The sequence below is a fragment of the Triticum dicoccoides genome, chromosome 7B (assembly GCF_002162155.2).
Source record: "Triticum dicoccoides isolate Atlit2015 ecotype Zavitan chromosome 7B, WEW_v2.0, whole genome shotgun sequence".
Taxonomy (NCBI): Eukaryota; Viridiplantae; Streptophyta; class Magnoliopsida; order Poales; family Poaceae; genus Triticum; species Triticum dicoccoides.
In genome coordinates this window covers 728,440,119-728,452,890 of record NC_041393.1, presented here as the reverse complement: position 1 = coordinate 728,452,890, position 12,772 = coordinate 728,440,119, and the positions used below count along the sequence as shown (strand labels likewise).

At 42.3% G+C, this 12,772-nt stretch overlaps 1 protein-coding gene across 2 annotated transcripts; it reads right to left on the bottom strand.

The window, feature by feature from the left end:
* Positions 1-3,171: 3,171 nt before the first annotated feature.
* On the bottom strand, positions 3,172-12,082 carry LOC119337048 (putative acyl-activating enzyme 19). Of its 2 annotated transcripts, XM_037609150.1 has the most exons (17): positions 11,860-12,082; positions 11,349-11,768; positions 10,893-11,086; positions 10,244-10,444; positions 8,585-9,304; positions 7,696-8,417; positions 7,418-7,493; positions 7,251-7,337; positions 6,775-6,818; positions 6,452-6,560; positions 6,305-6,364; positions 6,036-6,120; positions 5,321-5,385; positions 4,578-4,637; positions 4,400-4,444; positions 3,992-4,095; positions 3,172-3,917 (listed from the first exon to the last, which is right to left on the bottom strand). In XM_037609150.1, exons 1-17 carry the CDS (start codon positions 12,080-12,082, stop codon positions 3,704-3,706), a joined length of 3,429 nt encoding a protein of 1,142 aa, XP_037465047.1. In that variant the 3' UTR covers positions 3,172-3,703. The 2 variants fall into 2 exon arrangements, with proteins under 2 accessions (XP_037465047.1, XP_037465048.1); XM_037609151.1 differs by lacking the exon at positions 3,172-3,917 and having other exon boundaries at positions 4,034-4,159.
* Between the last annotated feature and the right edge of the window lie 690 nt (positions 12,083-12,772).

Here is a 12,772-nt window from a genome sequence, read left to right as displayed (position 1 = left end):
ATGCCGACGGCAAAGCCGTCGGCATATATAAACCCAGGAGTCACCAGGGCTCGCCACGTGGCTTATCTATGCCGACGGCTTTGCCGTAGGCATAGGTGAAAATCTATGCCGACGGCAAAGCCGTAGGCATACCTCTGCTGCCAGGAATAACCAGAAGAAGACACGTGGCAGGGCATCTATGCCGACGGCTTTGCCGTAGGCATAGCCCTGCCACGTGGCCTTGCATGATTCGTCCCTGTTTTTGACGGCGCCGTCCGTTGCCGTCAGACGAAAAAGACTGCCGACGGCTATACTATGCCGACGGCTGACGCCAGGCCGTCGGCATAGGCCCCTATGCCGACGGCTTTACTATGCCGACGGTCTGACAAGACTACGCTGACGGTATCTACGCCGACGGGTCTATGCCGACGGCAGCCGTAGGCATAGACCTATGCCGACGGCTTGGGGGCCTATGCCGACGGCCCTTGGCCGTAGGCATAGACCGCGAGTCCGGTAGTGGCGCTGTCCAGCTAAATCGCTGGCTACACCCACAGAGACAGAGCCATCTGCTCTCGGATCTCTTCCTGAATAATTGACTGTGTATCTTCTCCACTGAGTTCGTAATTGATCATCTGGGTTTATTTTGGTCCACCACAGCCGTACTAAAGTGCAGCCCCCCGAATGCGTTTGTCCAGGCCTTGTTTCAGCGGTGCTAGTACCACATCAGTAGGGAATTCGTCTGAGTTCATGGAGTGTTTAAAGGTTTAGGCTGCAGGGGAGGCTGGAGGAGGTAGTTTCAGAAGTTACTATTGCATTTGGTTATTATATCCAGGACACGTTAATTAGCAGCAACGTATTAGATGGAAATCCAGTGTTATCGAATCTTTCCAGTTTATCGCGTCACTGTGATTTTGTATGTTTTTGTTGACATGACTATATATGTGCCTACTACAACTAGCATAGCAGGACCTTGTACTGGCCACTCTATTATTCTGTCCATTCTTCTAATACATTCCTTTGTTTGGTGATCTGTTGCAGGGAAAGCTGCGATTACTTGCAAGGAGAAGGCCTGCTCCATTTGTGTCACCGGCACCATGTACAGATTGCGAGGGTGGCCAGTCCTCCCGGAGGGTCTGCTGTATTGTATCATTGCTCGACTGGGCCTGGTCTCGTTCTCTGATCTTGTTGCCTTTTCTGCTACCTGTCGCTCTTGGCGTGCCGCTTTCTCCACCTTGGTGCCGCTCCTCCCACCTCTCCTTCTCCAGCCTTATGTCCCTATGTGCTTTCCGTGTCGTCCTCCCATGACCAACAACCTGGTACCAACACGGCCATGCCATGCCACTAATATAGCAAACCAAGACACCTACCAGTGCTGTCAGATTCCCATACATAGTATCTTTGGTGAAAACAATACCCCACCAAGTCCTCTAAAAGGGTTTCGCTTCAGTGGTGCTCCTATGGTCATCTCATTTTCTCAAGAGATAAATCATGTGTCGTTGTTGATGTGTTCACAGATGTTAGTGTCTCATCCCCACAACTACCGGTCATTAAGGACATCGGGCTCTTCTATGCTGCCATCACAGCTCCTCTAGCATGACCTAACTCACATATCATTGTTGATATCGGATCGCGCAATTTGTTTTGGCATGTTGGTAGTCAATATTGGGTGGGACGTTCTCCTGACGATGGACCAATCAAGCAAATAGTGGTCTTCAAAGGGCGTGTTTTTGGCATCGATTCGGATCTCAAACTCTTCAAGGTGCAGTTGACACCCCGGATTTGCATAAAGGAAATACCAGTTATGGAGTCAAGTATAATTAGGAAATGGCACCATTCCAATAGATGGCTGGTGATTTGCGGCGATATGCTTCTCTTGGTGGCCTTGCGAGGACCCATTATAGTAACAGGAGTAACCTTTGAAGTCTTCCGCCTTACTTATCGACGGAACCTGCACTATGGCTGAAGGTGGAGAAGCTAGAGAATTGGGCAATATTCATCAAAATCCGACAAGAGAAGTCAGACATTGTCTTGCATGAACCCAGAGATATGGGGAGGGAGGAGCAACTGTGTATGCTGCTAGAACCATGACTCTAAACATTGGGTTGCACTTGAGTTGGGAAAGCCACTACAGGCAAATTGGCCCGCCTCCAAATGTAATCCAAACATCTTCATATTCATGGGTCGTGATAGCAGGGTGCAACCTATGCGGGTTGTCCCTAGCATGCTCTCGTTCTGTCGGTCATGCTGATGAGCTTTATGCATGGCTGCTAAATCTTATTTGCAGCATGTTCTTCTCTAAAGATTTCTAAGAATCTCTAATTTTGCCAGTTATCGGTCAATGAATTTGTAAGTACCGCTCAAAAGATTTTTAATTTGAGCATGATAACTTCAACTCAATTTTGTAGTTCAGTGTAACTACAGAGTATTTTTGGTTTGTGTGTAATTATAGGCTGATTTATGTTTCTCTATAACTACAAACTGAACCACGAAGGTTCACATAATAGCTCATAACTAATTATTACTCCCTCCGTCCCAAATTACTCGTCGCTGAAATGGATGTATCTAGAACTAAAATACATCTAGATACATCCATACATGCGACAAGTAATTCAGAACGGGGGGAGTATTTAGTTAGTTAGCAACATTTGGAAGTTGGATAGAAGGGGTGATGTGCATTGAAACCTTTTGTGTTCTTTTCTCAATGCTAGATCCCAATGTTATCATTAGTGAGGAATGCATAAACTTGATTGAGGCATTTCCATAGCAAGTGTGTGTCTTTGTTCTCTCCGACATTGTAAAGGATATGGGCTACCATTTGAGGAATAAAGTCTCTTTTTTGTCTTTCACATGCAATGGTACCATTTATCGTTCATTTGTTTTCATTGTTTTCATTCTATTGAATGGAATATATTTATTTTAACAATTGCATTTCACACATTACTTGGATGTGGTAGTCTCCTGAACACTAGTGGCTTACAAATCTCTATCGGATAAGGTCTCACAATGTCCGGTTCAATCCAGATTGCATTTACTTACATGCCGCACAGTCTCATGAACACTAGTGGATTAGGTCTCGCAAAAGCCACTCCAACCCAGATTTAGGAGGTATCAGAAATAAAATTGCATTTCACAAATTACTTGCATGTTCATAGTCTCCTAACACTAATGGCTTGCAGTGAAAAAAAAAAACTCTGGGATCAAACTCTGTATGTTGTTGACCACTGATCAGGATCAAAACTTGTGGATTTGGTACATTACATATATTTCCACACTGCCTTGATGCATCAGCATATGTACAAATGCAACATGTTGCTCTCGACCAACAATTCTCATCTTCTAACTAAAAACCTAAGATTCCGTTGCATAAAGAGCCCTATCAGTACGCTAACCAAGCTTGAAGGTGTATTTTCCGCAGCAAAGGAGCGAGGGCTGTTTATAACTCTGCTTCCGCTTTTGAACCCAGTACATTCAGTTTGCACTAAGGTCGTAATGTGATTGTGATACTGAATATCAAGCACTTAACCAAAGATTTACGGCGCGGAAATCCAACCTTTGGAACCCAAGAACCAGTATCTTCTGCATTTCTTCTTTGTTGATTGTTCAAAACATCAAACTGCGCATTTCTTCTTTGTTGATTGTTCAAAACATCAAACTGCTCGGGACATCAATAATTCTTATATTGACCACTATGCAAAACAGTTCGCCTGGATATGTCTGAAATGGATTATGGATGTGAAGTGATTGAGAGACAATGTAGCCGATCATCTCTGCAGCCAACAAAGATGCACCCACCCACCATCAAGGGTGACGAGAATATGTCCCCAGGAAGATCCATGGCTGCAAACTCTTGCACAGAGTAACCATCTTTCTCCTGCTCGGCATCAGCTCTAATCCCAAGGACACGGACCTTCCCAGAACTTGTGCAGATACAAGCAAATCTGCAAAAAGGACAGCTATAACATTTTCTTGACACCTATTTGCTACAAGACTTTGCTATCAATATGCCAAGTACCTCTCTGATGCTCCAGATGGTGTTGATGCTAACACTTCATCAACAAAAGCAGATGCAGTAATTGGGTCGCCGACGTCATATGACCAAAGAAGATCACCAGATGTCTGTGGTGAAATCATTAATGTTTAGGTACTTAATGTGAAGATAAGCCATGATCTCCTAGTAAACCTAAAATGCAATAAATAAAGTTCAATTGTTTAACACAAAAAGAACCTGAGAATTACCCGCAGCTGCTAAATTGACATCAGAAAATAAGTAAACACAACAGTGGGAGAGATTCTATGATCATTAACTGTATTTCTGGAATGACGTGTAAAAAATACAGCATGCTACTCTCTCAATAATGCCCCTAGAAAAGATGGTGTTGTCTCAAACGAGACATTTGGACATTCAGTAAGTAAGACTTACAATATCAAAGGAGTATAAACTTCCATCACGGGAAGGTATCAGGACCTGCCATTGACATGTATGCAAAAGTTTGGTTCAGTTTACTTCAAACTGGGACCACATAAAGTTGTGAACTGTAGAATAATATGAACATAAAACTACATAAGACAGACGAGACTTTGATAAACAAAGACCATACCTGAGAAGGAAGGGCAGATGACACACATGCACCAGCAAAAATAGGACCACCAACAGTTGCCTGGGTTTTAAAGAAATTAGTTATGGCTCTTACTTACTTACTTACTTACGAAGCCTTTTATCCCAAACAAGTTGGGGTAGGCTAGATATGAAACCCTTTCACGAGGACTTCCCAGGAGGCCACCCATCCTAGTACTACTCTTGCCCAAATGGGTTTCATACCCAAAAGACTGGCTAGTTTTTACGTTGGCTCGCCAAGCCTATCACAACCCTTAGATATGAAACCCTTTCACGAGGACTTCCTAGGAGGTCACCCATCCTAGTACTATTCTCGCTCAAATGGGTTTCATACCTATGGGACTGGCTAGTTTTTACGTTGGCTCGCCAAGCCTATCACAACCCTCCTCCTTTACTAAATTAAATAATACTAACAAAATTGGCAGTATGGAATAATACTAAATAACAAAAAGATCAAACCAAATAAAATCTTGATACGACAAGACTTAAAAACAGGGGCGTCTAAAACATAAATTGGCATCCACAAACTACAATTGTTCTCTGAGTACACCGCTCAATGTTAGTTAGTTCTGTAGGCTGGATGGTTAGCTTTAGTTTACCATATGTCTGGCGTGTCTATCAGACAACTCTAAAAGAATAACTGTTCCTTTGTATATCATTCTGTTGCAGAACTGTAACTTTGTAAAAATAGCTTCACAAACACAACAGGGAGAAGAGCTATTCCACCTTCCAGACAACAGTGCCATGTGAGTTCAATGCGATCACCAGACCGTTCACCAAGCAACAAACAACTACAAAATGAAAGTTAGTAATCAGTATAAATTGGCATCCTTAAGTGAAAAATACTGAATGTACATAGCAAATTCCCAGTACATTCATTATCGAACCCACACATTGACTGAGGTCAATACACATGTTATGTTTAATTGATTTTTATAATATTAAACTTGGCACCTTAAAGCATATGCCACATAGCTAGCCAAAAGTATGCTCGAGACATGCACGGTTGCACAATTTTCTTGGGGCCTCCCCAACAGTTTCACGTTTAAAAAAATGGTTTTGACTGATGCTCAGATGCTGCCGTGCAAGGGAAGAACTTACGGGATTCAGATTTTACTAGGAAACTTGAAAATCTTGGATGAAAACAAGTGCATCGCTAAAAAAATCAACATTTATGAAATACATATGAAAAAGTAGGCAAAAAAAATTCAACATTTGTGAAATACATATGAAAAGGTAGACATTAACTAAATGTTGAAAAGGTGAATTTTCAAAAATTAAATCTGAATGTTGACCAACTCCTAAAATCGACTGGCTCTTGCTACCTTTAACGTTGCATCCTCAGAACTCTTTTTAGTGTCAAGGAAATTTAATCATAAAATACGCATGGACATATTGCAAGACATGTGTGCTCATGCCTCAAGGCTAGCTTAGGAATTACCATTTCCACTTTGATGATCGATGGCAAGAGAACTGAAAATTGCTGCCCTGGCTTCATATTGCCAAACTATTCTGAATGATGGAACCTGCTACCACCAAAAGAAACCAGTGAAGACCTAGATACTCACTCGTTGCTAATTATTTTACTTTCTATTACCAGCTTTACTGCAGACAATTCCCATGGAAACAATAGACAGAACAATAAAAAGAAAAGAAAAACATCAACATTTTCTCCTTTAAAGTTATCACGGGGAATATATCGTAATTCACCTCAAGGGATATTGCAGTTACAAGGCCACTCGTACAAGCAACATAGATCCTGTCATGTGCCTGCAAGGAGCAATCCAGATGACACAAGATCAATAGAGCCCTTGCACAGATTTAAGGCAGATGCATGCTGTGAATCAGTAAAAATACCATGTCCACAGCAGGAGAACCATAGATGCTTCCACCACAAGATACTTTGTAAGCGCAGCAACGATCTTTGTAATTTAGTGCATATAAACAATGATCATAAGAGCCACACCTGATAACCATACACAGCATATTGTTAATAAAAAAATTAACAGCAGTACAGATCATTGGTTCACTCATTCTAGTTGAAAACACAACATTTTATTATCGCAATAACAAATGTGCTTTCATCTAAACAGAGAGAAAATATATATACAGAGAGAACTGTGACAAGTGGTGGTAGTGTACTATGATGAAGGAACAAAAGAAAGATTATGGAATGGTACCATATTAAATTCCTTGTCCTGTCAACAACTGGTTGCATTTTTACCTGAAAGAAGATTCTTAATTTGGTATATGAAATATCAACAACATTAGATGCTTCTCAATATGTTCCATCATGTACACTGTAACAAAATAATCATCGTGTAACTTAGTAACTGCATCATCAACTTCCATATGCTAGAAATACTACCATCATGGGTCTTTGCATAACTTATGTGTGACATTTGGCCCCTTTACTATTTCACTTGCAGCAGTTAAAGAACTATAGCCTACTCAACATGAACATACAGTCAGGAAGATTTTCTTAAAATCAAACATCCCAAAGCTGAGATCTATTATAGTTTCATTTACGTCTAGCACACAAAATAATCAGTCCCTTGTCATTCTTAGTGTTCCTCAGAGATGGGATGAAAATACAGCTGCCATATTTCAAAGTGAGGTTTAAAAGATATTTCAAATAAAAATGCAGCAATTGTACCTCTCCATCTGTTTGAACTGTCCAAGATAGTTTACCAGTCAACATATCATGAAAGTAAATTTTCCCTTTATAACATCCGACCACAACCTGTCCAGCAGATTAATGATGAGCCAGATCGCAAAATGATTGGCAAGCTGCTATGTCAACTAGATCAAGAGTCAGGTCACCTCTGAAAAATCACCAGTAATAGCAGCAGAACACTCCACACGTCCTTCCAATTTGACACTCCACCTCACTGAACCACTGCATAATAAATTGGAAGTAAATTGTAAAAATATTCAGTATGCATGTGTCAGATCGGAACTGCTATCTCATTGAATCAAATTCAAATTAACCGAATCAATAAGAACAGCATGAGAGCATACGTGGTGCACCAGACCGATGATTTAGCATTCAAAGTAATAAGAAAAAAAACAAAAACTAAGAAATAGCAAGCAAAACTCACTTGCAACCATCAATGCAGAGAAATAAATGTGAATGGGACCCAATAAATATGTTTATCATCCCATTGTTCAGGACAAGCAAAGGTGAGGCATCAACACATGAATTCAAAGGAATGTTCCAAAGTTCCTGAAGATAACCTCTTTTGTTGTATGAAACATATGAGCAAACATCTTCAAGTTGCAGCTTCCCTTCATCGTCATGCATAAATCTGTTGCGCCCAATAGACCACTTCTTGTGTAAACAGAAGTTCAAGATCCACTGACTCCCCATAACACTGTTTCTGTCCTTCAAGCATGTATCCAAGTAGAAGTCGTTTACCTGGTATCTATCATCAGGAGAGAATGGATATTTGTTAAGCTGGCCATCTGTTTCATCTCCATAACTCCCTGCAATTTGATAATGTGCACGCTTTCCATTTATCCGTGCTTTGCCTCCATGATAACTATCATCCGCATTTGCAGCAAACGGGTTAAATAGTCCATGTATGCTTGTAGATACGTTCAGGCCCTTCTTAGGCTGAGGGTCATCAGTAGGAGAAACCAAATTACTATGCTCCACAACTGAAGCATGCAAAAGCTTAGAAGGGGTTGGATAGATATAAAGCAGTCTCATGTCAATCTCCAACTTGTGGGCTGCATGGGCGGCAGAAATTGAGTTACCACCCAAAGTGAAAAAATCATCAAACTCGGAAACTTCATCAACAAGCAGGGCGTCACAAAATGCCTATTGTAGATAGAGACGGCGTCAGTACAACATGAACATGAATGGACACTATCCAAAAATAAATAAAAACTGAAAGAAGGAAAAAACATAAATGTCAGATTAAAAAGAAACAAGTTTTCAGAAAAAATACCAAAAACAAGGGACAACACTTAGAATTAAGAACAAACCTTTTTAATAACTTGTAAATATGGATTAATTGGACCACTTTCAGTCTTAATTTGCTCAATTCCACATGGTTCCAATGCACAATCCGAACTTGATAACTTGACATAGTCAACCTTTCCTGAAGATGTCAAAGGTAAGGACTTCACGTGGAGAAAGAAGCTTGGAATCATAGCTGATGGAACCTTCTTGATGAGCCAACTTCGAATTGATGCCATGACATCTTGAGAAGAATTTACTTCTCTATACTGCACACTATCTTTCACAATTTCATCCTTATTCTTAAACACCAGGTATGCCTTATAATCTGGAGACCCTTTACTTTGGAAAGTAACTGCAGCATCACTGACAGCAGGATGTTCCTTTAAGGTGGATTCTACCTCTTCTAGTGAAAAACGCTGCCCATAATTCTTTACAGAACGGTCCTTTCTCCCAAGGAAAACAAGTTCACCAGCCTTCAGCCGTCGAGCATAGTCACCCGTTTTGTAGTATGTAGAACTTTCACTGCCTTCAGTGTGATTACTCCTCAGAAACTCAGCTAAATAACCGTTGAATAAACATGCTCCACTGACACAAATTTCACCTTCAGCTGCAATCCCAGCATGCTTCACAAGAAAAACTTCACAATTTGCAATAGGAAATCCAATCGGTACACTGGTTATTTCTTCACGCTCTAAAATTGCAGGCAGATCTTTGCAATCAAAGAATGTACAATCACCAGAAACCTGAAACACAAGTACAATTTTTTAATAAAGATACATAACAAACACCAACACTATAATTTGAACCAGTCCCTGTGTGGACTAAACTGAACAAAAGATCGCAAAAAAGAACCAACAGTAATTTTAAGCCCCCAGTGAGATGAAACAATGATGCAACTGAGCTCATAGATTGATGGATATTAGGGACAGAAGTATGCCATTTCTGTTCTTCTATTTAACATGTTGCTCAGATTGCAACACTCTATGTATCTCTTCTGTGTCGTAATTCCAGACCAATTTAACATCTCAGGATGAAAAAGGGATACAAATTCAGTTTTAAAGTTCATCTCCGGGCGTAAGAGGTACTCCCTCCATCCGGAAAAGCTTGTCCCCAGCTTGTTCTTCAAATGAATGTATCTAGCATCAAGTTAGTGCTAGATACATTCATTTGAGGGACAAGCTTTTTCGGATGGAGGGAGTAGTAGGGAACTCGAGCACTTAGTCCTTATTATGGCATACCAACGCATTACAATGATTCCCCTAAATTTACATTTAATAGATAGCAGTAAAACTGTGGTTAGTAAATGATGTAACAATGGCAGGAGCAAAGCACTCCCTGTCACGAGCCTAATTTTTGGGGAGGAAATGTATATCCATAGCAGGAGCAAAGAACTCCCTGTCTCAAGCCTAATTCTGTATGAAATTTTTAGAAGGTTTTAAACTTATCTGCATAAAGATGGCACAGATAACTCAATTATGTGAATGCAATGAAAATATTTAAACATCCTTTTTATTAATAGCCAAGTTGGGAAAATTCAGCCGGCTGGCCAAAGTAGTGTTGATTAGCACTGGCATTGTCTAGTGAAAACAATAGGTAAGAGTAAGAATGTATCAGAGAGAGAAAATAGACTTGATCTCCTCTGAAAAAAAAAACAGAAAATATTTGGTGGGTAACTTTCTCACCTCTGTTGTTCCATACAAATTTATGATAGTAGTCTCTGGCAGAATTTCACGAACTCTCTTCCACAGCACTAAGGACAGAATCTCCCCACTAAATACCAAGATCTTAAGAGAGTTATATCCACATGAAATATTTTTCTCCAGGGTAGGTAGTATTATCTCCATCAGCGACGGAACTATAGTCACCCTTGATATACGATATGCCTATGACAACATGAGCAAATGCAAGCGCAATGAATGTTATACCAAAAAGACAAGGGAGTTTTATGTAATGAAGGACCAAGAAAATCAGGAATAACATTCTAGGAGCCATTATTTTGTCAAGCATCTATTCAAGTCAAACAGGAAAGAGCCTCAGACAATCCCTTGATTACAACGGCAACAAACTATAAATATTGTTTGCTATGATAATGGTATAGTACATTATCTCAGTGTTATCCAATTTTCTCAGTGTTAAATGGTAATTCCACAATATCAAACTGAATTCTTGAAACGGTAATTTTATTTCTGAGATTCATATGCAAATATTATTCAAGTAATAAGCTCTGGAGATTTTGATCAGACACTTAAAAACTAACTGGATAAGGAAACCAAATACATGGAAGTATTTTCACTAGAAGAATGACTAACGCATATATGAAGGTTAAGTAACCTTAATCAAGTTGGCCAATGATGCTGGATTGGCTCTCCAATTATTGGGGGGAATGACAAGTGTTGTGCTAGTCAACACAGCAGAAAGAAACTCCTGAAGATGGTCAACAAAGCTGACAGATGTCTTAAACAACAACACATCATCCGAACACAAAGGATTCCTTCTTTGCATCCACAAAAAGCGATTCAGAAGACCTAGCGCATGATAGTAAAAGAAGCATTTCTCAGTAAATTGGTTGCTCAGCCAAACCTAAAATTCAGTGGGAACCACCTAATGGACACGCCATAATAAAATTGCAAAACCTCCTAATAAGTGGAATAGTAACCTAGAAGTCAAGAACATGAGGCTAGCATCTAGAAATATGTCGACCAATTTCTTTGCCATTTCAGAGGCGGAGCAACATAATACCGTGATGAGTGATGACATAAGTAATTTCACAACAATATGAATGTTTACCTTTCTCCGTTCCACAAACGCCTTTGGGTCTTCCAGTAGAACCGGACGTGAACATCACATAGCAGAACTCCCGCGGTCTCTCGTGCTCGCACGGCCAAGCAAGCTCATCTCCACCAATCCAAACCTCTCCATCGTCCAACCCTTGCCGGATGTCGCCATTGAATCGCAGAACAGGGCAAGAGCTTCCCTTAAGAACATCGTCTTCATGCGAAACCCCTGCCGATACGACCAGCGCCGCATTAGAGGCAGAGACAGCTGACCGGACCCTGTCCTCCGGCCAGGATGGGTCCAGCGGCAGGAACGCCTCCCCGCACCTGAGCACGGCAAGGACGGCGGCGACGTACTCCACCGACGGCGAGGCGCACACCCCCACCACCCTAGGCGTCGCGCCCGCGCCTCCCCCGTGTCGATCCGAGCAGCCTAGGGTTCCAAATTCAGAGTCAGATTGGCGGGGGCGAAATTACAGCGGACAACAAATGTCAGCCGAGCCAATCACAGCTCATGCACGCACCTGGGGATCCGTCGACGCCGCGGTGGTCGGTGGAAGGGCGAGGAAGCGCGGCGGCGATGCGGCGGGAGAGCGAGGAGACGGCGGATAGGAGGTCGCCGCAGGCGAAGCGGCGCCCGCTGTCGCCCGCGTGGACGATGGCGAGTCGGGCAGGGTACCGGGGCGCGGCGCGGCCGAAGGCGTGCGAGATGCAGCACGGTTCCTCCGCCGCCGCCGCCGCCGCCATTCCGCCCCGGGTACGGCGCGCCACCGGAGAAGGAAATTAAACCGACACCCTAGCGGAAGCGGACCGTACGAAATCCGCTTTCGAGCTCAGTTTGCGTACTGTGCAGAGCCGTTCCCCAGCGGTTCTTCAGGTTTTTTTTCTTGAACCGGCAAATCTTCAGGGTTTTTTTTACAGCAGTTCGAGTTAAAAATATATTTGCACTTCATATATTGATAGTTACCGGCATATTTCAGATATTTTCTCTGTTCCAAATTAATTGATTTGTAGTAGCAAGTCAAATTGACATATAGGAGCATGTCTAGCAGACCCCGTATAACGAGCGAACCCGCATAATTCCGGCGAGAATACGGGTTCGGCCCATTTTTTTCTAGCCAAAACTGAGCCCCTATACTCGTCCAGCCCGTAAATTTTTTTACCGCGGCCCGCAAACCTTACCCTCGAAGCTGTATAACTACGAGTTTGCGGGGCAGATACGGGTCGAAACCATATCCCCCCGCCGCCGCGTTTCCCCGCGATTCCCCACTCCCTCCGTCATATTTCTCGCTGCCGGTGAGCCCAGTTCCGCCTCCAGCCGCCGGTGTCGCTCCTTCGTCACGAGACGGAGGAGTACGACCGCCGGCAAGGGCGGATGTCCTCCTCGGCTGCGGGCTCTTCCTTTGCAGCAGGCTCTTCCTCGGCCACGAACTCTTC